This window comes from Adiantum capillus-veneris, chromosome 6 (assembly GCF_014529385.1).
Source record: "Adiantum capillus-veneris isolate H3 chromosome 6, ASM1452938v2, whole genome shotgun sequence".
NCBI classification, from domain to species: domain Eukaryota; kingdom Viridiplantae; phylum Streptophyta; class Polypodiopsida; order Polypodiales; family Pteridaceae; genus Adiantum; species Adiantum capillus-veneris.
The window spans coordinates 880,766-904,262 of record NC_140936.1 but is presented as its reverse complement, the minus strand read 5'-3'; the positions used below and the strand labels follow the sequence as shown (position 1 = coordinate 904,262).

General features: G+C 43.2%; 1 protein-coding gene across 9 annotated transcripts; it reads left to right on the top strand.

Moving 5' to 3' along the window:
• The first annotated feature begins 9,449 nt into the window (after positions 1–9,449).
• On the top strand, positions 9,450–12,777 carry LOC147455044 (uncharacterized). 9 transcript variants are annotated; one of them, XM_086513892.1, is made up of 5 exons: positions 9,474–9,669; positions 9,932–10,032; positions 11,674–11,755; positions 11,854–11,917; positions 11,986–12,777. In XM_086513892.1, exons 2-5 carry the CDS (start codon positions 10,010–10,012, stop codon positions 12,054–12,056), a joined length of 240 nt encoding a protein of 79 aa, XP_086370018.1. In that variant the 5' UTR covers positions 9,474–9,669; positions 9,932–10,009; the 3' UTR covers positions 12,057–12,777. The 9 variants fall into 9 exon arrangements, 4 of the variants coding, with proteins under 4 accessions (XP_086370019.1, XP_086370018.1, XP_086370016.1 ...); XM_086513891.1 differs by having other exon boundaries at positions 9,484–9,856; XM_086513893.1 differs by lacking the exon at positions 11,674–11,755 and having other exon boundaries at positions 9,467–9,669.
• The last annotated feature ends 10,720 nt before the right edge of the window (positions 12,778–23,497 follow it).

The window sequence follows — 23,497 nt, the reverse complement described above, 5'->3', positions numbered from 1 at the left end:
ATTGCCTTAACTAGCCCGATTCTCAAGATGCGAAAATGTCGCGTCCCAATTTGCCAAGAGCTCCAACTACGGAGAATGACAAAACTGTTTCGACTGAAAAAGTTTGCTCTGAAGAAACAAGAGAAAAAATGGAATCAGATCAAGGATGTAAATTCGAGGTAAAAACCCTCAAAGCCGGGGTTCCTCAAGGCCCCATCTGTATGAACGGAAGTAAGGTGACAAGTGTATCACCAGCTCGCAGGCCTGGCATCTCGTTTGCTAGCATACTCAAGGGGCCGGACTCTAAGGATGATGGAAAAGGTACATCAGAAGCAAATAGTGAGAAACTGCAGAATGCAAGAGCTAGACTCGAGCAAGAGCTCAAGGATGTCAACAAAATGATTGAGTCCGGCACTAACAACAATAAAAGAACTTGCTCCCAAGCAGTTGGCAACGGGCTGGTAGAAGACGGGTTGGCAGATCGAGCCTTTGCTGCTCTAAAAAAGTCTTTTCCATAGCAGGTGGAGGTTGCCGAGGCTATTATTGTGGTGATTCCACCAATACTTATGAAGCAACAGTTAGCTAGGCAAGCTAAGCTAACGCTTGTATTTGGGTTTAGTGGAAGAATCTCGAATAGGTTGGAGATGATTCAATGGTTGCAAGGCCCGCAAGTTCTTGGTCATGGAGGAGCAATTGAAAGTACTTTCTACCTAGCTAAAGGTTTTTGCTCAGTTAGATTCAAAGAGTCCTCCGATGTGGTAACGATCCTTGACAAAGGGCCCCTAGTTTTTAATAGGACTACGGTTTGTGTGGTGCCTTGGAGCCAGTGTTCGACTCAGCTGAATCTCTTCAAGGGTTCAATCCTGTCTGGGTTGAGTTTGTGGGTCTCCCTAGCTGGCTTTGGGACAATCTCAGGATGCTTGCCAATCATCTGGGCACCCCCCTATTTATTCCTAGCAAGAGAGGGTTTGGCAGAACATCAAATGGGGTTTGTATAGGCTGGGGTGTTTCTAAAATGCCACCTAAGAGCAAGGTAATCAATGTTGGAGCTTGGCTTGTTACTATTCCGCTTATCTTTGGGACATACTTTGGAGCATGTTTTAAATGCAACAACTTTGGACACTTCGCCAAGGATTGCCCCAAGAAGGCTAATGGTACTGCAGCTCCGGTAACACAGGTCCCCAATGAAAAGGAAACCCCGATGGAAGGGCTGGAGAAGCAAGGAGGTAGTACCGAAGGGGGAAACGTAGGGAAGGATAAAGAAGCTATGGTATACAACAAAATGGATCTAAAGATGCTGGAAACGATGGTGGAGAAATCGATCCCCATGCAAATCCCAGAAGGCTCGTGCAAGGATAATGTAATCATTACTCCCGTTGCTCCCCTGAAATTTATGACGTTCACAACAGCGACAGCTGTTCAAGTCCCTGGTCTGAAAAGAGCCAAGAGGGTGAAGGCAGTGGCAAGAGACTCCAAAGTGCTCGAAGTCGTGAGAACACTAGAGGGGAAAGGATATACTCCATCCTCCACCCCCTTGCAAGGAGGGGGGTGCACTATCCCACTTCACAATCCATTTGCAATATTGAAAGAAAAGAAATCCCCTCACCTGAAACCCCCGGACTCTCCCAAGAGCAAGGAGAGGGAGTGTGCACATGATTCGGATGCTGAAGAATTAGTTACTCTATCCCAATGATCCCTCTTTAATGATGGAGTCTCTCACTATACAATCTTGGAACGTAAAGGGAGTGAAGACCCGAAAGAAGAGTACCCTTTTCTGGGAGGAGATAAAAAAGGAAAAGGTAGTCAAATAGATAGAGATAACTCTGGATGCATCTTAGAGACACTCGTATAGAAGGAGCGTCGTTGTTAGTTGGCGACTTCAATATGGTGGAAAAGAGCAAGGACATTATAGGATCCTATGGTATGCTGGCCGGATCGGAAAGGACTAAATGGCAAAGTTTGTGCAAAAAAGTGGGCGATGATCAACTTATGGCAAGTTGGGCCATGGAACAGCACGCTAGGTTTCACCTACACAAGTCTCCAGTATGCCCGCACTACCTCCAGGCTAGACAGATGCTACTGCTCACACCAAGCTGACTGGATACCATCGATGCTAGAGATGAAGGTAGTCCCAACAAAAAGCCTTTCGGATCACATACCCCTGCACATACATTTAAAGAAGAATAAAGAGGAGGACCAGAACCCAGGAGGTAGGAAAACATTGCTAGTTACAGGGGCACACCTATTCAAAGATCCTCTGTTCAGGAATTTAACCAAGAAAGCATTGGGTAAGCTCAGAAAAGATGTCGATCACAACAAACATAATGCATGGGACCTATTTGATCAAAGTATTCAGAAAGCAATCAATACCTCGGGACCCCGGTTTAAAAAATCTAGGGAGGCGCACCTTCTTCATCTGACAGGTGAGGTACAACGACTTACCTCCACAAAAGCCAACGGGCTTGCTACTGAGGAAGAGACCAGCAAGGGCTTGAAGCCAAAGCTTGCCTGGCTAACGAGAAACTGGAAGATATCAGAATGGCAAGGATTCTCTCCAGGGAAACATCCTTACAACCAAAGCCTCTAATCAAGTTCATTTCTTTAGGGCTTTGAAAATCAAGAAGAGTCGGGGCCATATCCACTCGCTCTATGATGAGAAAGGGATAGCAATTCATAACCAAGATGAGATGGCGAGTCTGATGTTGAAATATCTTAGCCAAATCATTGGACGACCGGAAATCCAGTCACGAGAAATAGATAAAGCCAGAAGGACCTTACTTCAAAGTGTCGAGAGAAGATTCCCCAGTCAGACGCTAAAATCCTGGAAGGGGCATTTTCCGAAGACGAATGCTCACTAGCATTGCAAGCCCTTGGCAAGGAGAAGTCCCTTGGTTGGGATGGGATGACGACAGAATTCTTTAGAGAATATTGGGATGACCTTAAGGCCCCAGTCACAAGTTTGGCCAACAAAGCCATTGTCAAAGGGTCGTTGGAGATAAGTGTAAAGAGAGGTCTTATCAAACCCATCCCCAAACAGTTTTGTTGTTCTCAACTAAAACATTGGTGGCCCATAAAGATGATGACGGTGGCCTACAAAATTGTTGCCAAGGCAGTAGCCCTCAGACTAGCCCCCTTACTTAACAAGATCATATCTCCCCACCAACATGGGTTCATCAAAGAAAGGTCCATATATGATAACATCTTGGCAACAATGGTAGGTATTGAATACGGAACTTTCACAAAGCAAGAGTGCATTTTGCTGCAACTTGAACTGGATAAGGCTTATGATAGAATAACATGGACATATAAAGAAGCAGTCATGGAAGCTCTTGGCTTTGGGCCTCGCCTATGTCGTCTTATTCATGCACTAGGGGTTGGTAGCCAGTCAGAGCTCCTATTCAACGATTGAATAGTGGGCTCTTTTGAGGTCAAAAGGTCTATTAAGCAGGGATGCCCTCTGGCCCCCTTGCTTTTTGCCATAGGTTCACATCCTTTAATCACGATGCTCGAAGCTACTACTGAGCATGGGGAGTTGCAAGGCCTGGCTCTTCCAGGAAACAACCAACTACTTGTAAGACTGTTTGCAGACGATTCTCTCCTCTTCTTGAGGGCACATCCCCAGGTCGTAAGGAAAGCTATGGAGATTGTACAAATGTTCTCTATAGCTTCGGGGTCCTAGTGCAATATAGAGAAGTCAAGGCTGATCTCCTTGTCGGAAATTGACTCATTTGACCCTTCCGACTGGTCAGGGGAGATTGTTACAAAAGGGAATATTTTCAGACATCTGGGGGGGCCCTTGGGGGTGGACGTAACACACAAACAAAGATTTCAGTGGGTCCTAGAAAAAAAAAAAGAGTAGGTGGGAGTATGTTCTTCTCCCATTCGCAAGCCGGATAAAAGTGATCAATGCCTTTATGATCCCGTATATTGCCATTACTAGCCCGATTCTCAAGATGCGAAAATGTCGCATCCCAATTTGCCAAGAGCTCCAACTACGGAGAATGACAAAACTGTTTCGACTTAAAAAGTTTTCTCTGAAGAAACAAGAGAGAAAATGGAATCAGATCAAGGATGTAAATTCGAGGTAAAAACCCTCAAAGCCGGGGTTCCTCAAGGCCCCATCTGTATGAACGGAAGTTAGGTGACAAGTGTATCACCGGCTCGCAGGCCTGGCATCTCGTTTGCTAGCATACTCAAGGGGCCCAACTCTAAGGATGATGGAAAAGGTACATCAGAAGAAAATAGTGAGAAACTGCAAAAATGCAAGAGCTAGACTCGAGCAACAGCTCAAGGAAGCCAACAAAATGATTGAGTCCAGCGCTAACAACAATAAAAGAACTTGCTCCCAAGCAGTTGGCAACGGGCTGGTAGAAGACGGGTTGGCAGATCGAGCCTTTGCTGCTCTAAAAAAGTCTTTGCCATAGCAGGTGGAGGTTGCCGAGGCTATTAATGTGGTGATTCCACCAATACTTATCAAGCAACAGTTAGCTAGGCAAGCTAAGCTAACGCTTGTATTTGGGTTCAGTGGAAGAATCCCGAATAGGTTGGAGATGATTCAATGGTTGCAAGGCCCGCAAGTTCTTGGTCATGGAGGAGCAATTGAAAGTACTTTCTACCTAGCTAAAGGTTTTTGCTCAGTTAGATTCAAAGAGGCCTCCGATGTGGTAACGATCCTTGACAAAGGGCCCCTAGTTTTTAATAGGACTACGGTTTGTGTGGTGCCTTGGAGCCAGTGTTCGACTCAGCTGAATCTCTTCAAGGGTTCAATCCTGTCTGGGTTGAGTTTGTGGGTCTTCCTAGCTGGCTTTGGGACAATCTCAGGATGCTTTCCAATCATCTGGGCACCCCCCTATTTATTCCTAGCAAGAGAGGGTTTGGCAGAACATCAAATGGGGTTTGTATAGGCTGGGGTGTTTCTAAAATGCCACCTAAGAGCAAGGTAATCAATGTTGGAGCTGGGCATGCTACTATTCCGCTTAACTTTGGGACATACTTTGGAGCATGTTTTAAATGCAACAACTTTGGACACTTCGCCAAGGATTGCCCCAAGAAGGCTAATGGTACTGCAGCTCCGGTAACACAGGTCCCCAATGAAAAGGAAACCCCGATGGAAGGGCTGGAGAAGCAAGGAGGTAGTACCGAAGGGGGAAACGTAGGGAAGGATAAAGAAGCTATGGTATGCAACAAAATGGATCTAAAGATGCAGGAGACGATGGTGGAGAAATCTATCCCCATGCAAATCCCAGAAGGCTCTTGCAAGGATAATGTAATCATTACTCCCGTTGCTCCCCTGAAATTTATGACTTTCACAACAGCGACAGTTGTTCAAGTCCCTGGTCTGAAAAGAGCCAAGAGGGTGAAGGCAATGGCAAGAGACTCCAAAGTGCTCGAAGTCGTGAGAACACTAGAGGGGAAAGGATGTACTCCATCCTCCACCCCCTTGCAAGGAGGGGGGTGCACTATCCCACTTCACAATCCATTTGCAATATTGAAAGAAAAGAAATCCCCTCACCTGAAACCCCCGGGCTCTCCCAAGAGCAAGGAGAGGGAGTGTGCACACGATTCGGATGCTGAAGAATTCGTTACTCTATCCCAATGATCCCTCTTTAATGATGGAGTCTCTCACTATACAATCTTGGAACGTAAAGGGAGTGAAGACCCGAAAGAAGAGTACCCTTTTCTGGGAGGAGATAAAAAAGGAAAAGGTAGTCAAATGCTGGGCCATCCAGGAACATCACTTAGATGCTCATAGCAAGAGAAATCAGGCTCTAAGAAAAGAAACTTGTTTTCTATGGAGAAGGACGTAACGGTTTCAGTGGTGTCCTCAGTATTGTAAATAGGGAATTGGAGCCGAAGCTGGTTTTGAACCACCCCTCCGGCAGAATCCTGGGAATTAGAATCAGATGGGAAGGGCATCCCTTCACCATTGTGAATGTGTATGGCCCTTGCAATGCAAAAGATAGAGATAACTATGGATGCATCTTAGAGACACTCGTATAGAAGGAGCGTGGTTGTTAGTTGGCGACTTCAATATGGTGGAAAAGAGCAAGGACATAATAGGATCCTATGGTATGCTGGCCGTATCGGAAAGGACTAAATGGCAAAGTTTGTGCAAAAAAGTGGGCGATGATCGACTTATGGCAAGTTGGGCCATGGAACAGCACGCTAGGTTTCACCTACACAAGTCTCCAGTATGCCCACACTACCTCCAGGCTAGACAGATGCTACTGCTCACACCAAGCTGACTGGATACCGTCGATGCTAGAGATGAAGGTAGTCCCAACAAAAAGCCTTTCGGATCACATACCCCTGCACATACATTTAAAGAAGAATAAAGAGGAGGACCAGAACCCAGGAGGTAGGAAAACACTGCTAGTTACAGGGGCACACCTATTCAAAGATCCTCTGTTCAGGAATTTAACCAAGAAAGCATTGGGTAAGCTCAGAAAAGATGTCGATCACAACAAACATAATGCATGGGACCTATTTGCTCAAAGTATACAGAAAGCAATCAATACCTCGAGACCCCGGTTTAAAAAATCTAGGGAGGCGCACCTTCTTCATCTGACAGGTGAGGTACAACGACTTACCTCCACAAAAGCCAACGGGCTTGCTACTGAGGAAGAGACCAGCAAGGGCTTGAAGCCAAAGCTTGCCTGGCTAACGAGAAACTGGAAGATATCAGAAAGGCAAGGATTCTCTCCAGGGAAACATCCTTACAACCAAAGCCTCTAATCAAGTTCATTTCTTTAGGGCTTTGAAAATCAAGAAGAGTCGGGGCCACATCCACTCGCTCTATGATGAGAAAGGGATAGTAGTGCATAACCAAGATGAGATGGCCAGTCTGATGTTGAACTATCTTAGCCAAATCATTGGACAACCGGAAATCCAATCCCGGGAACTAGATGAAGCCAGAAGGACCTTACTTCAAAGTGTCGAGAGAAGATTCCCCAGTCAGACGCTAAAATCCTGGAAGGGGCATTTTCCGAAGACGAATGCTCACTAGCATTGGAAGCCCTTGGCAAGGAGAAGTCCCTTGGTTGGGATGGGATGACGACAGAATTCTTTAGAGAATATTGGGATGACCTTAAGGCCCCAGTCACAAGTTTGGCCAACAAAGCCATTGTCAAAGGGTCGTTGGAGATAAGTGTAAAGAGAGGTCTTATCAAACCCATCCCCAAACAATTTTGTTGTTCTCAACTAAAACATTGGCGGCCCATAAAGATGATGACGGTGGCCTACAAAATTGTTGCCAAGGCAGTAGCCCTCAGACTAGCCCCCTTACTTAACAAGATCATATCTCCCCACCAACATGGGTTCATCAAAGGAAGGTCCATATATGATAACATCTTGGCAACAGTGGTAGGTATTGAATACGGAACTTTCACAAAGCAAGAGTGCATTTTGCTGCAACTTGACCTGGATAAGGCTTATGATAGAATAACATGGACATATATAGAAGCAGTCATGGAAGCTCTTGGCTTTGGGCCTCGCCTATGTCGTCTTATTCATGCACTAGGGGTTGGTAGCCAGTCAGAGCTCTAGTATTCAACGATTGAATAGTGGGCTCTTTTGAGGTCAAAAGGTCTATTAAGCAGGGATGCCCTCTGGCCCCCTTGCTTTTTGCCATAGGTTCACATCCTTTAATCACGATGCTCGAAGCTACTACTGAGCATGGGGAGTTGCAAGGCCTGGCTCTTCCAGGAAACAACCAACTACTTGTAAGACTGTTTGCAGACGATTCTCTCCTCTTCTTGAGGGCACATCCCCAGGTCGTAAGGAAAGCTATGGAGATTGTACAAATGTTCTCTATAGCTTCGGGGTCCTAGTGCAATATAGAGAAGTCAAGGCTGATCTCCTTGTCGGAAATTGACTCATTTGACCCTTCCGACTGGTCAGGGGAGATTGTTACAAAAGGGAATATTTTCAGACATCTGGGGGGCCCCTTGGGGGTGGACGTAACCCACAAACAAAGATTTCAGTGGGTCCTGGGAAAAAAAAGAGAGTAGGTGGGAGTATGTTCTTCTCCCATTCGCAAGCCGGATAAAAGTGATCAATGCCTTTATGCTCCCGTATATTGCCTTAACTAGCCCGATTCTCAAGATGGCTAAATGTCACTGGAAAGAGTTCTTAAAACCGGTAAAAAGGTTTTTATGGAAAAATAACACAAAGTCCTCCAAGCCATGGCGATGGGCCTGTTGGGAGTCAGTAGCTCGGCCAATGAATCAAGGAGGCCTCGAAATTCTCAACCCTGTGGTCCATGCGGAAACTTGCTGTGCCAAATTTGTAGTCTCCTTGGCTAAACAGGACCAGGCTTGGGCTATCATGATCAGAGATATCCCAAGAAGCAGCTAAACTTGGTTTGAACGGAGGAAAGTGGAGTGGGGTAGAGTTTCATGACAAACTGTTAGCCCCGACGTGGGCTACAGTAAGTCTAGGGGGCGGCTCAGGGGAATCGGTAAGGAAATGCAACAGAGCAACTGGAGTCCTAAAGTGGGGGGAAGAAACCAGATACTTCAAGAACTCCATTTTGCATTGGTCCCCCTGGCTTTCCAAAGTTGTAGATCTGCCGCAAAATCCCTATTGGATAGAAGCAGCCAGGAAACTGAATAATAAGGGTCTGAACCCCCTTAACCAGATATGGAAAAAACAATGGTCGGAGGAAAGGTGGGAGCAAGTAATGGAGAACATCTGGGCGCCAAAAGGTTCCGCATCACATGAAGGTATTTATATGGAAAGTAATGAGGGGTGCTCTTCCGACGGGGGTGAAGATTCAGGAGAGAGGGATAGGGACAGACTGATGCCTGGGGTGCAAGATGGCTAGTGAAGATATAACCCACCTTTTTATGGGATGCCCAGCTATCAGAGGCCTTGCAGGAAAAATTTGCAAATGGGTCCAAAGAACATGGAAAATTGGTTTTTTCAAGACTGATTTACTCCTTGGAGGTAAGAACTTGGGTAGCCCTACCATCCTCATTTGCACTCAAATTATCAGGCTTTGCTTTTTACATAATGTATGGCAAACAAGGAACCGCCGTGTGTTCGAAGGAGTTCCTGAGGTGGCAAGCTTCACAAAAATTATACAAGAAAGCAGAGTGCTAATATGGACGCTCGGGTACAAGCAAAACTCGGATGATTGGTCTAGGGTTACCTGTGCCTTGTTGTTAGTGGAATGCTTAGGTAAGGGGAAAATCATGAAACCAGAAGATTAGTGAAGTACATGATAATGAACTTGGTGTATCAAGGGCATGGGGGCAGGTCGTTAGGGGTGGTTCCCCAGATAACTGATGTGAGTTTGGTTTCTGGATGGTGTCATGGCTCGGCACGAGCATGGCAAGTTCTTGTAATTTTTTGAGATGATCAATATAATTCACTCACAATTGCGAGTTTTGCTGTTATAAGAAGAAAAAAAAAAAGACCTTCCAATCATTTTTTCTCCTTGCCCTTAACGTTCTTCCCTTTTACAATACCCCTTGTTGACCTCCTGCTTTGTTGCTTCAAAGTCCTTATAGAGAGAGAGAGAGAGAGAGAGAGAGAAGAGAAAAAAATAGAGAGAGAGAGAGAGAGAGAGAGAGCGATGGAGACCTCCTTGCCCTACCTCCCTGCTCGCGATGTGCTCTGACGAGGACCGGCTTCTTGCTGAGCCTTTTGCGGGGCCTCGTCGCCCTCCCCAACTGCCAGTATAAATGGGTTGGTTTCCACAGGCTTTGCATGCTACAATGGCCTTGTCTGCTTTTCATTAGCCTTCAGAGTTGACCCCAGGGAAGAACTAGGGAGTCTTGTGCATGACCGAGTACAGATTTTGACACCCCTGCTTTGTTCAAAATTTTTGAAGGACTCCATCCCCACTGATCCTCAAGTTAAGGGGGATCATAAGGTTTCTCTCGACACTAAGACAGTATGGTAGTATGTCTCTGTTTTCAAATCACGAGCGGTTGTTTGTTCTTTGCAGGTCGTCTTCCCCTAATCGCTGACATAGCTCAAGCTATAGACCAGGGCTTTGGTCCTGAGGATGTAGATAAAATTTTCTATGCAGGGCAAGGGCCATTTGAGGTCTGTTTCTAAACCCTCTAGATCAAGCCGCCTTCCTCTCTAAGCCGACTGTCATCCTGTCTGGCTAGGTTGTGCATGTCTTTGACTGGAAGCCTATATAGATGATCAAAGAAGCATTGTTGTCTCAGTGCCCGATTTGGGTTGAATACATTGATTTACCTTCTCTTTCTATGGCCTTGTATCAACGACCCACTACACTAGGGAAAGTTCTATACTCCCCGACTATTAATTCACCCAATCGGAATAAAGCCTGCCTGCTTTGGAACACCAAGAACCCGTTCCCCAAGACCGTTGACATCAATATTCCATCCGTTGGCCGAATGGTGTTGTATCTCATATGGGGGTCTCTTGCAGGGGCATGCTTTCATTGTAACAAATTGGGGCATTTCACCAGGAAATGCCCAACCATCTCTCAATCATCAGGGGAATTGATCCCATCTTACCCCGGTAGTAAGACCACGGTTCCTTGGGAGCAGATTTTTGGTAAATCCCCTAGTTCCCTTCAACTTGTCAGTGGGAATACCCCTTTGGTGAACCAGCAAAATACCTCTCCTGTCTATGCTCCCGCTCCTGGTACATCACCTCCTCCCAATAAAGGGGTGTCTAGGCCTCCTTCTACCCCCAGCCATGCAGGAACCAGGCACGGAATGGATCTGGCCATGGACATCAAGGGTCCTCTTCTTTTATGAAACCGCATGGAACCGTCACGAGCTTGGATAAGGGTAAATGACCAATGGATGCAGATGGGTTCCAGACTGTGACAGCTAGGAAGGCATTCAAACCGCGTCAGCAATCTTCTAGATATATGAGTCCTAATGTTTTTGATATCTTGCAAGATATGCCTTCCCTCAACACCATTGCAGCTATTGAAGAAGCCTGCAACACTGCAGAAAAGGACCAGCAAAGCAACGATGCCCCTCCTATCAATCTTGAGGTCAACATGGTGGACAGTGATGAGGAGTCTCAGGAACTACGTAGCACCCAAATCGTGATGAATAGTCCTCAATGAAGGTCGCAAATTTCAATGCTAAGGGTTTGAATGACCCTACCAAACTGGCTATGCTTCATAATTGGATTACTCACCAAGATCTAGATGTAGTTCTTATACAAGAACATAAGTCTCATAAGAGAGCTGGCGCTACTTTTCACTTTAAAGGCTATACTTGCTTTTATGGGGGGAAGAAGGATGAGTATTATGGGGTTCTGACCTTAATTAGGAACTCCCTTAGCCCTCAGTGGTTGCTGGATCACCCCTCTGGTAGGTGCTTTGTCTTTAGGTTGGATTCCCTATGGGGGCCTCTTCATATGGTCAACATTTATGCTCCAAATGGCATATCTTAGAGACTTTTCCTATGGGACTGGCTAAAACTCCCGCCTCTAGGGAATGGAATCCTAGGAGGAGATTTCAATATGGTGCCTAGAAGCACGAACACTACTTCTATCTCTACTGTCATGAACACAGAAGAGGCTGCCTGCTAAGAGGAGTCGAAAACTGAACTACGCTTATCTGATGCCTGGTTGACTAACTATAGCAATAAAGGCTTCACCTTTCATTCTAAGTCCTACATGTCCTCTTGGTCCCGACTGGATAGATTATACTTTATGAATGATGTATGGATTCCTGCACATTGCAAAATGCAGGTTCAGGTGGAATTCAACATGTCTGACCATTTTCCCTTGTGTATGGATCTTTCGGATGCTGTTGTCATGTCTGCCTAAGTTGGTAAATCCGGACCTTTAATGGTTAACAATCTGTTGTTGCATAAGAAATTCTTCTATGATGATGTTTTAATAAGAATACACTATGTTAAAAATATGCAGCCTGACCCCGTTTGCACATGGCTCCTTTTCTGCTTTGGAATGCAAAAATGCATCACGGTTAAAGGTAAGTGATTTGCAGCAATGAAAAACTGTCTGTTTTGACTCAAGAAATTCAACCATTGTTGGATGTAGTGCATACATGCCAGGCTATTGTCCAAACATGTAAGAAATTGAGGATAAAGGAGGCAAGGAGCTTTCCCTAGCTAAGCAGGAGGTTGCTAAATGCAGGTCAGATGTAGAGTCGAAAAACTTGCAGATGTAAATGATGCCTCAAAAGGGTTCTTTCTTAAGCTAAAAGAAAAGCATAACAGAGGATAAATTACTAAACTCATAGCAGAGGATGGATCTGAGGTCACTGACTACCAGAACAATATGCAAACTTGTGTGATGCTCAATGACTAGAAGGTTGCTTTGATGAGGTTAATATCCAGTATGCTGTTACAAAATTGGGTAATGAAAAATCACCTGGAGCCTGTGGGCTTTCCAAGGAATTTTTGCTTTGTTTCTGGGATCATCTTAAGCATATTGTGTTGCCTGCCCTCAATGTCATATGGGCATCACAACATATGGATGTGAGACTAAAAGAAGGGATCATCAAACTTATCCCTAAGCAAAAGTTTTGTACTCACCTCTCTCAATGGAGGCCCATCACTCTGATGGGCCTGCACTACAAATTGCTGGCAAAGGTAGTAACCATCAGACTCTCCCCTCTACTTCAAAAACATATCCATATTAATCAAACAGGGTTCATTGGAGGCAGGTCCTTTCTGGACAATATTCTTGCTGTGCAGTTGGGCACTGAGTTTGCTATTAAAACTGATCAGAATATGGTTATGCTGTAATTGGACTATGCTAAAGACTTTGACATTGTTGCTTGGGATTTTATACATGCTATTATGGCCAAATTGGGGTTTGGAGCAAAATGTATTTTTTGGTAGGAGAGCATGCTGCTTCTAGGATTTTTGTTAATGGCAGACTAACAGCCCCTGTTTCTATACAAAGATTAGTCAGACAAGGGTGCCCCTTAAATCCTCTTGTCTTCACAGTGAGCACACATCGCTTGTTTTCTTTTCTGGAGAAGCAAGATGCATTAGGGAGAATCAAAGGTCCTGAATTGCCCAAGGAGAAACTAGTGGCTCTTGGGTTTGCAAATGATACTCAGATATTTTTGCAGGCAACTAACCTTAATCTCACCAAATGCATGTCATATCTTGCACTATTTAACCTGGCAGCTGGTATGAACCTGAACCTGCAAAAATCACTTCTCATTGATGTTAATGCTAAAGAATTTGATCAGGTTGTGTGGGATGGGAAAAGAGCTCTTAAAGTTTAACTTGTAAGAGATCTAGGATATCCTATTGGTGTGCAGACAACTAATAAGCAGCTAGTATAGTGGGTGTTGACTAGAGTGAAAACAAAAATTGCTGCTTGGTATTGTGATGAGTGGCCTCTCCATGTCAAGCTTAGAGTAGTCCACACAATTCTTTCTCCATACTTGATGTATTACTTACCCTTGCTTGACTGGGGGAAATCACATCTTGGGGGATTTATTTCTTTATTGAAAAGATGCTTGTGGGGTAACCAAGGAAAGACCTGTGCTTTCATCAGCTGGGAATTCTTCACCTATCCTAAACTTAAAGGAGGCTTAGGAGTCTTAGATTTGCAGGCACATGCCCTGCTAGAAGAGCTACTATGGTAAAACACATCTTTAAGAGAGAGACTATTTGGTCCAAATGCATGTGGGATATTATCTCTATGTCAATTGTGTACTTTCATGGAGTATGGAACTTGTCTGACTGGGACAAGCTATTTTCTCATGCGCCTATTAAAACCGGCTATCACACGGCTCAGATGCTCATTATCTCTTGGAAATCTACATGCGCTCATCTAATTTGGCATGGCAGGCTCAGATACACTGGTAACTCTCTTGGGAAAGAGGATGTTTTTTGGAGCTTTCTGTTCAAACATCCACTTGCTTTGATTATCAAGAATCCTACCATTAGGATGTTCAGGAAAGGTATTACTTGTATTGAACAACTATTGGACTCTTAGGGGTTGTCTGTCCCCTTTTTTTACAGCTAGGAGACAATACAGATTGTCCACCGCCTTCAAAAGATACTAGGCTGATTTGCATACTCAAACCTTCAAATTGCAAGTGCCTCTTACAGAAAACCTATGGGAGATATTTAGAGATTGGAAACTTCTTGGAAGTGTTGATAACTGGTGGACTTCAACTACAACACAGTCTTACAGTCTACTCACACCAGGTATTTGCCAGATGTAATTGCTATTGGAAAATTACAAGGACTCAACATTGGTGGATTCAGAGACTTGCAGCAATTTGGAGTCTGCCTTGCTCATACAAACATAAGTGTTCCTGTGGAGACTGCTTACTGCCTCTCTTCCTTGTGGTGAGCTGCTGCTGAAAAAGGGCATCTTGGATGGTAGATGCCCAACTTGTAATGCCAGGGAGACTATCAAACATATTTTTTGTAACTGCAAAAATGTAAGGGACTTGTAGTTTTGGATAATTCAACATGTACAACCTTGGTCTCTTGTCAAGTTGTCTGTCTTTTCTTTAACTTTTGGATTTTGCAAATTCCCTATTGTAGCCTTGGATTTTTGTATGCAATCACTCAGAGTTTGGTTCTTGTTCTTTATTTGGAATGCCAGGAATTATGCTTGCTTTGAAATATTATCCCTATGTAAGTGCTCCTGGCTCTGTTTCCCACGCGCGATGCCCTGGCTGTGCAGTCGAGCCCAGGAGACACGTCCTCGAGTACTGCGTGCACTGCAAATCTCTGACAGCAAACACCCCGCCGCCTTCACTGGGCTGGTCTGGGTGCAGTGCAAGTCCGTCTCAGCATGCCAGGAGCCCGCTGTGCCTGAACGTCCACCCTCTCCCCGCGCCAGAGTGCCGCCCTGCCTGCACGCCCACCCTCTGCCCTGCGCACTGTTGCAGTACCCCTGTGCCTATTTGATTCAGTGCTGCCTTCACTGGGCTGGTCTGGGTGCAGTGCAAGTCCGTCTCAGCATCCCACGAGCCCACTGTTCCTGAACCTCCACCCTCTCCCCGCTCCAGAGTGCCGCCCTGCCTGCGCGCCCACCCTCTGCCCTGCGCACTGTTCCAGTACCCTTGTGCCTACGATCAATCGCTACACCCCATCCCCCATTCGCGTCTACGTGGGGTCGGATGCAGCGAGCCCAACACACGGACCTCCTCCCGCGCTCCTGCTCCTCCTGCGCTCCCTCCAGCTGCTTTTCGTATAATGTTGCTGTCTCCCGTGTCGTCGCCTGGCAGCACGTCCTCGCGTCCCTCCACATCTACCACTTGCTGCTTGACTGCTCGATCAAATCATGCCCCAAATATCTCTCTCTGCCCACGCGCCCTGCGCTGACATCCCTGGCCTTACCCTTCACAAAAAACGCGAGCATCCTCTTAGATTCCCATCTATGTGTCCTGGTTGCAAAATCGGGGACATCGGGCTGGTTCTTGTTCTTTATTTGGAATGCCAGGAATTATGCTTGCTTTGAAAAATTATCCCTATGTAAGGTCACTATACCTTGGGAAATTATTAAAAAAAAAGGTGTGAAGACTGTTAGTATCTCGAACGACTAGATGCGAGACAAGTGTATACAGTTTACGAGGCTCTTATGACCTCAGAGAGGATTTCATGTAATGTAAAGTAACGTAAATACACATTTGAGAGAGAGAGAGAGAGAGAGATTATCAACTTGAGAGAGCTCCCAGTCGCCCTCCTCCAAATTCCCTGTTCTCCTTTCTTACTCGTTTGCTTCCTCACTCTACGGAGAGGGACAATGTCAAAGAGAGAGAGAGAGAGAGGGAAAGAGAGCAGAGCTCTTCTTCCTCCCTCCTTGCTTCCCCCTCCAAGTCCCCTAGTTCCTTACTTTCTTCCTCTTCACACTATCCTTCCCTTTCTTCTTCTCGTTCCCCCATCTCCTTGCTTCCTTGCTTCCCCGCTATATAAAGCCCTACCCCAAAAAATAGACCCCTTCCCCTCCTAAGCAACGTTGGTGCTGTCGTTTCTAGGTATGAGAAGCGGGTTGATGATGTGCCATGGCAACAACTCCACCTCCCCAAAATATCCCAAGAACGGCACCGAATGGTGCACGTTGGCCTGATGGATCATTTTGCCTTCATGCTCGATGTCATTTCAGGCCCATAAGCTTCATGAGCCTTCGTCTCTTCTCCCAACCACCATATTTTCCCCGTTCATACACACCCCTTGGGCGACCCCTTCTCTAGGGCGGCCACTGGCCGCTTTGCCTTAGGCAGTCATCCTTTAATTCCATAAAGGCACCACATTCTCCATATACTTTATTCAAGGCATTGCCTCGCACGACATCCTTTCACAGCAACCCTCGACGGACAATCTCATCATGAATTTAAACACCTACATCAACATCTCGCATAACTCCACATGCCTTCAAAACACGAACATAGGTGAAAGGATTTGGAGCGAAGCCCTAGCACTATATTTTAGAACCTGGTTGAAGCTCAAAACTCCCAGACAACGAACTGGCCGAGGCAACCAAGGTGGTATGGAGCTGGCCCTTGGCAAAACTTAAACTGTCAATATCTCAGCAATCAAAACTCCGATTGCTGATTTGAAAAGACCGACACGCTCCACAAAGTGATTACTTCAGCCCCATGCATTCATATCAACTTTGGCCCCTCATCAACAACTACCCAATCCGATACGGATCTACAAACCATCTCGAATTCAAACTTCCATAACTTCCTTACCGTAGCTCCAATTGACGAGCCGTAAAGACATGCATAGAGAGCACATAAACCACTACAAATTTTGCTTATAAAATCACATTTTGGTAGCATCACTTACAACTCGACTTGCATGCAGCAAATCCATTTCTAGGCACCGAAACCCGCATCTAGCATACATCTCAGTCCTCTTGTTGACATAATAGATGTTAACATTGTTCATTAGTTGGCAAAACCTCAAATATGTATCCAAATTTACATCTTTCACCCCGTGCTTGCAAAGCGGTACGACACCGTCACATAAGCGACATTCATAGGGAGGCAAAAGTATCATATAAGCGATAGAAAACCATGTCGCTTAAGCGACGTCCATCATTGCTTAAGTGATGTAAATATTAATTGTTTTTTGGAGTCATTTAAGCGACATATTATTCAATACGTTGCTTAAGTGATGCTATCCCCCCTTTATTTTAGCACATATTTCTCGCGCTCTTGGGAGCCTAACGATATATTACTTGCTTAATTACCAAGGTTCCCTTTCTCCAACACACACAAGTCTCTCTCTCTCTCTCTCTCTCTCTCTCTCTCTCTCTCTCTCTCTCTCTCTCTCTCTCTCTCTCTCTGTCAACAACAAGATTTGAAGCGGAATGTACACACTCTGGAGCGTTCTACATACACTAGAACAAAAAGACAATCGATGAATTTATGCAAACACAAAATCAAAAGTATGAATGATCACGATATGGCCTTTTCTTTGTTGACACTATGCCATTAAACAAAAATGATTAAAATAAGTTGAATATGAACGAAAGAAATTGATAGCATAAACAAAAATGATTGAAATAAACTGAATATAAATGAAGAAACTTGACAGTACTATACTCCAAGTAGACTAGAACTAATTGAAGTAGATTGAATATGTAGAACATCAATGTACGTATATATACAACGTCAATCCCCAAACATGATCATCTATCAAAATGCCACTATGACTATGTATCAGTATCGGATTTTTTCGAATGATCCTCATGTCCCCCAATATGTGAAGACTGTCCCCCAATGTGTGAAGACGTTGTAGCACGTGCCCGCTACTTGTCTATCCTCCTATCCTCCTCCTCCTCTCTCGCAACAAGGTCGAGATCTCTCTCTCCATGAACCTCCTGCATTCATAAAAGTTAAATGAAAATGACTGACAATTAAAAATTAATTTAAAAATCATTTTAGCTTAAACAAATAACTCAAAGTTACAAATATTACTCACAAAAGGGCGTGTTGGTGGAAGGATGTGTTTCTTTGTATCCCTGGTATTTTGCCATTTTGATCTCTATTGGAGTTGGAGGTGGACCGTAATCTTTGATTCGTACAAAACATATCTATAGTTTAGGGTTTTTCTTAATCACATTCAAAAATCTATGCTATGAATATTTATAATATATACTTACAAAAGTGGCTATGAAGCCGGTTTTGTCCATGTAGCCCAAGTGGGACATGTGGCCGCTCGCCACTCTAGCCTATGCTACCTCCTACATTGCATTCATTGAAAATAAAATGAATTAAAGTTATATTATATGTGGATATATAAGTAATTTGATTAGAAATTCAAATTGTAAATTGAAATATTTTTTGATGCGGGAATGCTATCTGTAATCGCATCTCCTATTGAAAATGGGTCAATGACTCTTCAAGGAATCCCGAAGGTCTCTTATTTTTAGGGACCATATTATCCTGCTTGTTTGTGTTCACAACAAGAGAAAACAATGTACATTTGTATGTATGTATGTATGTACATATGTATATATACATACATACATAAATAAATAAATGTATGTATATATGTATGTACATATGTATATATACATACATACATAAATAAATAAATGTATGTATATATGTATATATATATGTAAAAAATATGTATGATGTGCACACACACGCACGCACACACTAGTACTTTAGTCAAGTTAGATTTAACTTCCTTTTTTTTAACAAATTCAGATTCCTCTTGTACTCCATCGCCTCCATATTATAGCCATGGACACCACTCTCATATGATGGGACATGAAGAGCCTTTAAAGAGAGCACCTTCAATTTATTATGAAGAGGAACGGATTCCATGTTGGTGTGATAGATGTCGAGGCTTCATCAAATGCCATGATGCCAATGTCGCTCTCTTGAGTTGGATTGGGGTGTTTATGCTCATGCACCAATGCTCGTACACCGAGATCAACCTATGGTTAGTATTCTTTATTCTAGTTTATATTTATTTAAATTCTTATAACCAATTGTCCCAATAATATAAATAATATTTGACATGTAGGGATATGAATCTCTAGTTGATGATGAGGATACCATCTATGATCAAGCTGCTCCTCATTTTCATATACGACATAGTCATGCAATCCAAGAATTGAAAATGGACATCTTGGGACAACCTTTGCCTCACAGTCTTGAGAGAGAGACTCGTGGTGATTATGTTGCACAATTGTCTATTGTCTTTAGTGCCAATGTATAACTGGAGACACTATGGGGATGTCATGGAAGATTTTCTCCTATAGATGGAGAGATTTTTAGATTTTGGGGTACTCGTTACATGATAGATCCTTCTAGCCTTCCGAATGGAAGGTTGGCATATTCATGGCACAAAATCTACAAGTCTCACCACATTCAGAGGTGACCCTTATATTCTTTTGTGGACCCAGATATGGATGGGGTCCTTGGAATGAGTTGGAATGCTACATCCATAGCATGAACACTTAGGGTTTGTGTTTCAATGCAGCATCCCTTTCAGATAGAGGTATTACTTGTGCAGAAATTCAAAGAATGTATGTAGTCAAAGGCACAAATTTGTCATAGTTAAGTGCGAAATAGCTTATTCTGAACCTCCAAAATTGTTATGCTTAGAGTAATGCATCCATTTCGGCATTATCAAAGTAAATGTCTTCTCTGTTTTCAATATTTATTGTATTATTTTTAAACGTTTTAATCCTTAATCTATATTTGATGTTTGCTTGAAATGTTGCAGGCTACTATCTCAAAAATTCTTACTCTCAAACAAAGTCCTTCCCACATCAAGAGATGAAGTGAAAAAGATATTGAGCAAGCTTGAACTCGATTATAACACCATACACGCATGTCCCAACGATTGTATTTTGTATAGAAACAAATATGAAAATGAAAAGTCATTTTCAAAATGTAAAACATCTCGTTATAAAGATACGAGCATACATTTTCCTCGTAAGGTGCTTTGCCATTTTTTGTTGACAACCCCGCATACAACACATATTTCAAACTCCAGATTTGGCAAGACATATGGATTGAGGAGCAAAGAATGCGAGTACGGATGGGATTATGAAAATTCCCTCGGACTGTCCTGCTTTCAAACATATCAATATAAAATGGCATGTGTTTGAAACATACCCACAACACATTAAGATGAGCATTGGTGTGAATCCATTCTCCATGTGCTTAAGTAAATGGTCTACTTGACGAATAGTTCTAGTTAACTACAATCTGCCACCCTTTATTTTCTTTAAAAAAGAGTACTTACTTTTGTCTCTCATAATTTCAGGAAAACATGAGGTTAAAAACATTAATGTATACTTGGGACCTCTAATTGAGGACTGCATAGACATGCTTGATATGTCAAAATCAAAAAATAAAATGGGACTCAGAGTTCGAGAAATTTTAGGATGGACTAGACACGACTTTCTCAGCTACAAATTCTATGGCGATATTGGTTTGTGTTTAAGTAATACATGCAGATACTTTTCATTTAATTCTATTTTTTATGGATGCAAAGTGATCAATCAAAGGTTATAAATCTTGTCCCTCATGCAGTGCTTGGTTGAAATGTACGTATAGTAAGCATTTCAATAAAAATATATACCTTGGAGACAAATGATTGTTACCCAAATATCATTTGCTACATTGAATAACACAAACTAGAGATTTCAATGGAAAGGTCAAGAGCGGACGATACCTAGTGTAATGGAAATGGCCTATGAACTTTGAGAATAGCGATATTAGAAAATTAGGTGAAGCACTTTTGAGAGATTACTTTGTGAGCATAGCGGGTGAACTTAATTGATGGTAGCAACATAAACATGGTACCTAGTTAACTTGGCATGAACATTAATTTTGCAAGATAGAGTTTAGACAACATGACAATAGTTGAGGACCAGATTCATATGGAGCCGGTCTCCCCTCCAATAGGCATTTGTATTATAGTTTCTCCCATCAAGAGAGACTTGGTACAATACAATCTTTGTGTTCCTTGTAACCTAGGTGATGCAATGAAGATGGAAAGCTTCACGCATCACAAGCATAACATAAACTTGAAGAAAGCATTAACTATCCCAAGCCTCAGTCCCAAGGCTTGAAACACCTTCGAAGGTGGAGAGAGCTAGCGGGGAATGAGGATAGGGAAGAGGAAGAAGAAACATTCCATAGGAGAAAGAAATAGTTCCTCACTTATCAATTACTCTTCTTGCTAGCATATATAATAGCATAGTAATGAAGATGGCAAGCTTAAGAATTGAAGCATAGCTCTTGGTTGGATTTGCATTCCATAGCCAAGAGTGTTGGTGTAGGCTTTCACTCTCACAAGCTTGGAGAAGGAGGTGGTGTTCCTCAACTTTCACCAAGTGAGAATAGCCTTGAAAATGAGTGTGTGTATGGAGTATATCCCCCTAGCACCCCCCTTTCTTGCTTTGGGTGAAAATTCTACTTGCTACAAGCTCATTGGACCCCTCTCCCCGTAGCCAATCACATCCATCATGCAGTCAAGCATATGGGTAGTCTTTTGACAAGTGTCCTCCTTACCCCTTAGAGAGAGAGAGCTTGAAAATATCTAGATATTTGTTAGATGGAAGTAGAATCTCATTGGACCCCTCTTTAGCCCAACCAATAGCATTCAAGCACACCATGTGGTTAAGCTTAGTGAAAGTCTGACATGTGTCCCATGTGCTCTTTTAGAATTCCCCTAACTTTGAGATTTTTATGCATAGGAAGTTTCTCAAGCAGCTTCATCATTAAGTGAGTAGGTTCTCTTTTTGACTCAAGCATCTTACCCCCCATGCATAGGAAGCTTCTCAAGCAACTTCCTCATTAAATGTGACAAGTACCTCAAGTACCTTAGTCATCAAGCATGACAAGCACTTAGGTGGGGTTCCCACCTCAAGCACATCCTTAGCTTGCTTAAGTTTAGGTCGGGTTCCCACATCAAGCACAACCCTAGCTTGCTTAAGTTTAGGTCGAGTTCCCACCTCAAGCACAGCCCTAGCTTGCTTGAGTTTAGGTCGGGTTCCCACCTCAAGCTCAGCCCTAGCTTGCTTAAGGTCAAAGGACTTTTAACACTAACCATTGGAGGTCTTTAATGAAGCTAACCCTAAGGTCTTTTAAGATTCATTAGTTGCACATTGCTCTTTGATAGACTACCTCCTTTTGGACCCCGTTTTGAGATGTAACCATCTCTCCTCTTGGTCCCCTGCTGAGGTAAGTCTAGAAGCACTTATTGCACATTTCTCTTTGATAGACCATCTCTTTTTGGACCCCTATTGAGATGCAACCATCTCTCCTTTTGGTCTCGTGTTGAGACAGGTTTAGAAGCACATGTCTCTATTCTAACTCTTGTTCCCGTTTATTCTCCTACATTAAATGATCAATTTAATATGAGAAAATCATTTGGTAAAGTTAGATATTATATTTTATGACATTACCTCTCTCTTGAAATCATAGTCGTCCTTGACTATGAGGTAGAGAAGATAAAGCCTAGTCATTAGTCCATGTTTCTTAGCGAGTAGAGGATCCCTTTTTACTCTATGACATCATTCCAAGATGGATGACTAGTACATTTGGTGCTTGGGAGACGTAGCTGCCGCAAGCATGTCTGCTCTTTAGTCGATATCATACTTCCAATGTAGAGTGACAAGTTCTACTTGGTGTTTGGGAGACGTCGTCACCACAAACATGATTCTAAGCATGCATACTTTTAAATTTGTGCACAATAAAAAGAGAACTAGTCTTATAAGACAAAAAAATTTTCCATTTAAAATGCATTTTCATATGCTTACTCTAGTTCAACATTGTAAGCATTGACAAGGTTCATATTATCCTTAAGTTAGGTTCTTTGCATTCATCTAGCATCTTTAAAAGAATAATTCTTAAACTTAATAAGATATCGTCAGATAATCTTACCGTTTCTTCATACCTTGTCTTCATGTCATAGGATGGACTCAGGTTGAAGTAATTCTTCTTGATCTTTGATTTTTGGAGGGTCTGCAACAACTATTGCTTCTTTTGATGGCGCTCCTTTGTAAGGCTTATATAGGTTCTCATGGAAAACATGGTGCATGAGCCAATGGTTGGGCAACTTCAACTGATAAGCCATATCATTGACTGGCTTAAGAATTTTAAGGACTATAGTATCTTTTTGCTAGTTTAGCATCATACTCTTGGTGGTCCGTAGGAATCTTGCCCGTAGTATGCCTCACATGAGCCTTGAGAAAATTTAGCAAGACCCAGTCATTTTCCTTAAAGGCTAAGGCTCTTTTGTGCTTATTAGCAGCAACCCTTTTTGCGTTTCCTGTGAGATGGATATAACCCCTTTAATCTTTGGAAAATATTCTTGTATGTCTCAGCTATATTCATCAGCAACGAAGATCTTCCCCTATAATTGAAGTAGTAAGGGACTTTTGGATCTTCCCTCTTTAACCTCGAAAGGTGCTTTCCCCATAGAAGTGTGTACAATGTCATTGTACACATACTCCATAAGAGGTAGGTACTTCTATCATTGAGAACATTGATCTACTTCCATGACATATTCTTTTAGTAGATTCAAGGATCATTAGATTAGTTATTTCACTTTGGTCATCTGTTTGTGGATGATAGGCCGAAAGAGAA

Excerpts from the sequence above, each read along its gene's own strand:
- LOC147455044 (XM_086513890.1), top strand. The coding sequence starts at position 9,880 with ATGGTAGTATGTCTCTGTTTTCAAATCACGAGCGGTTGTTTGTTCTTT. Across the intron at positions 10,033-11,853 it reads CAGGGCAAGGGCCATTTGAG|CCTGACCCCGTTTGCACATG; the intron begins GTCTGTTTCTAA and ends AAAAATATGCAG. Across the intron at positions 11,918-11,985 it reads AAAATGCATCACGGTTAAAG|TGCATACATGCCAGGCTATT; the intron begins GTAAGTGATTTG and ends TGTTGGATGTAG.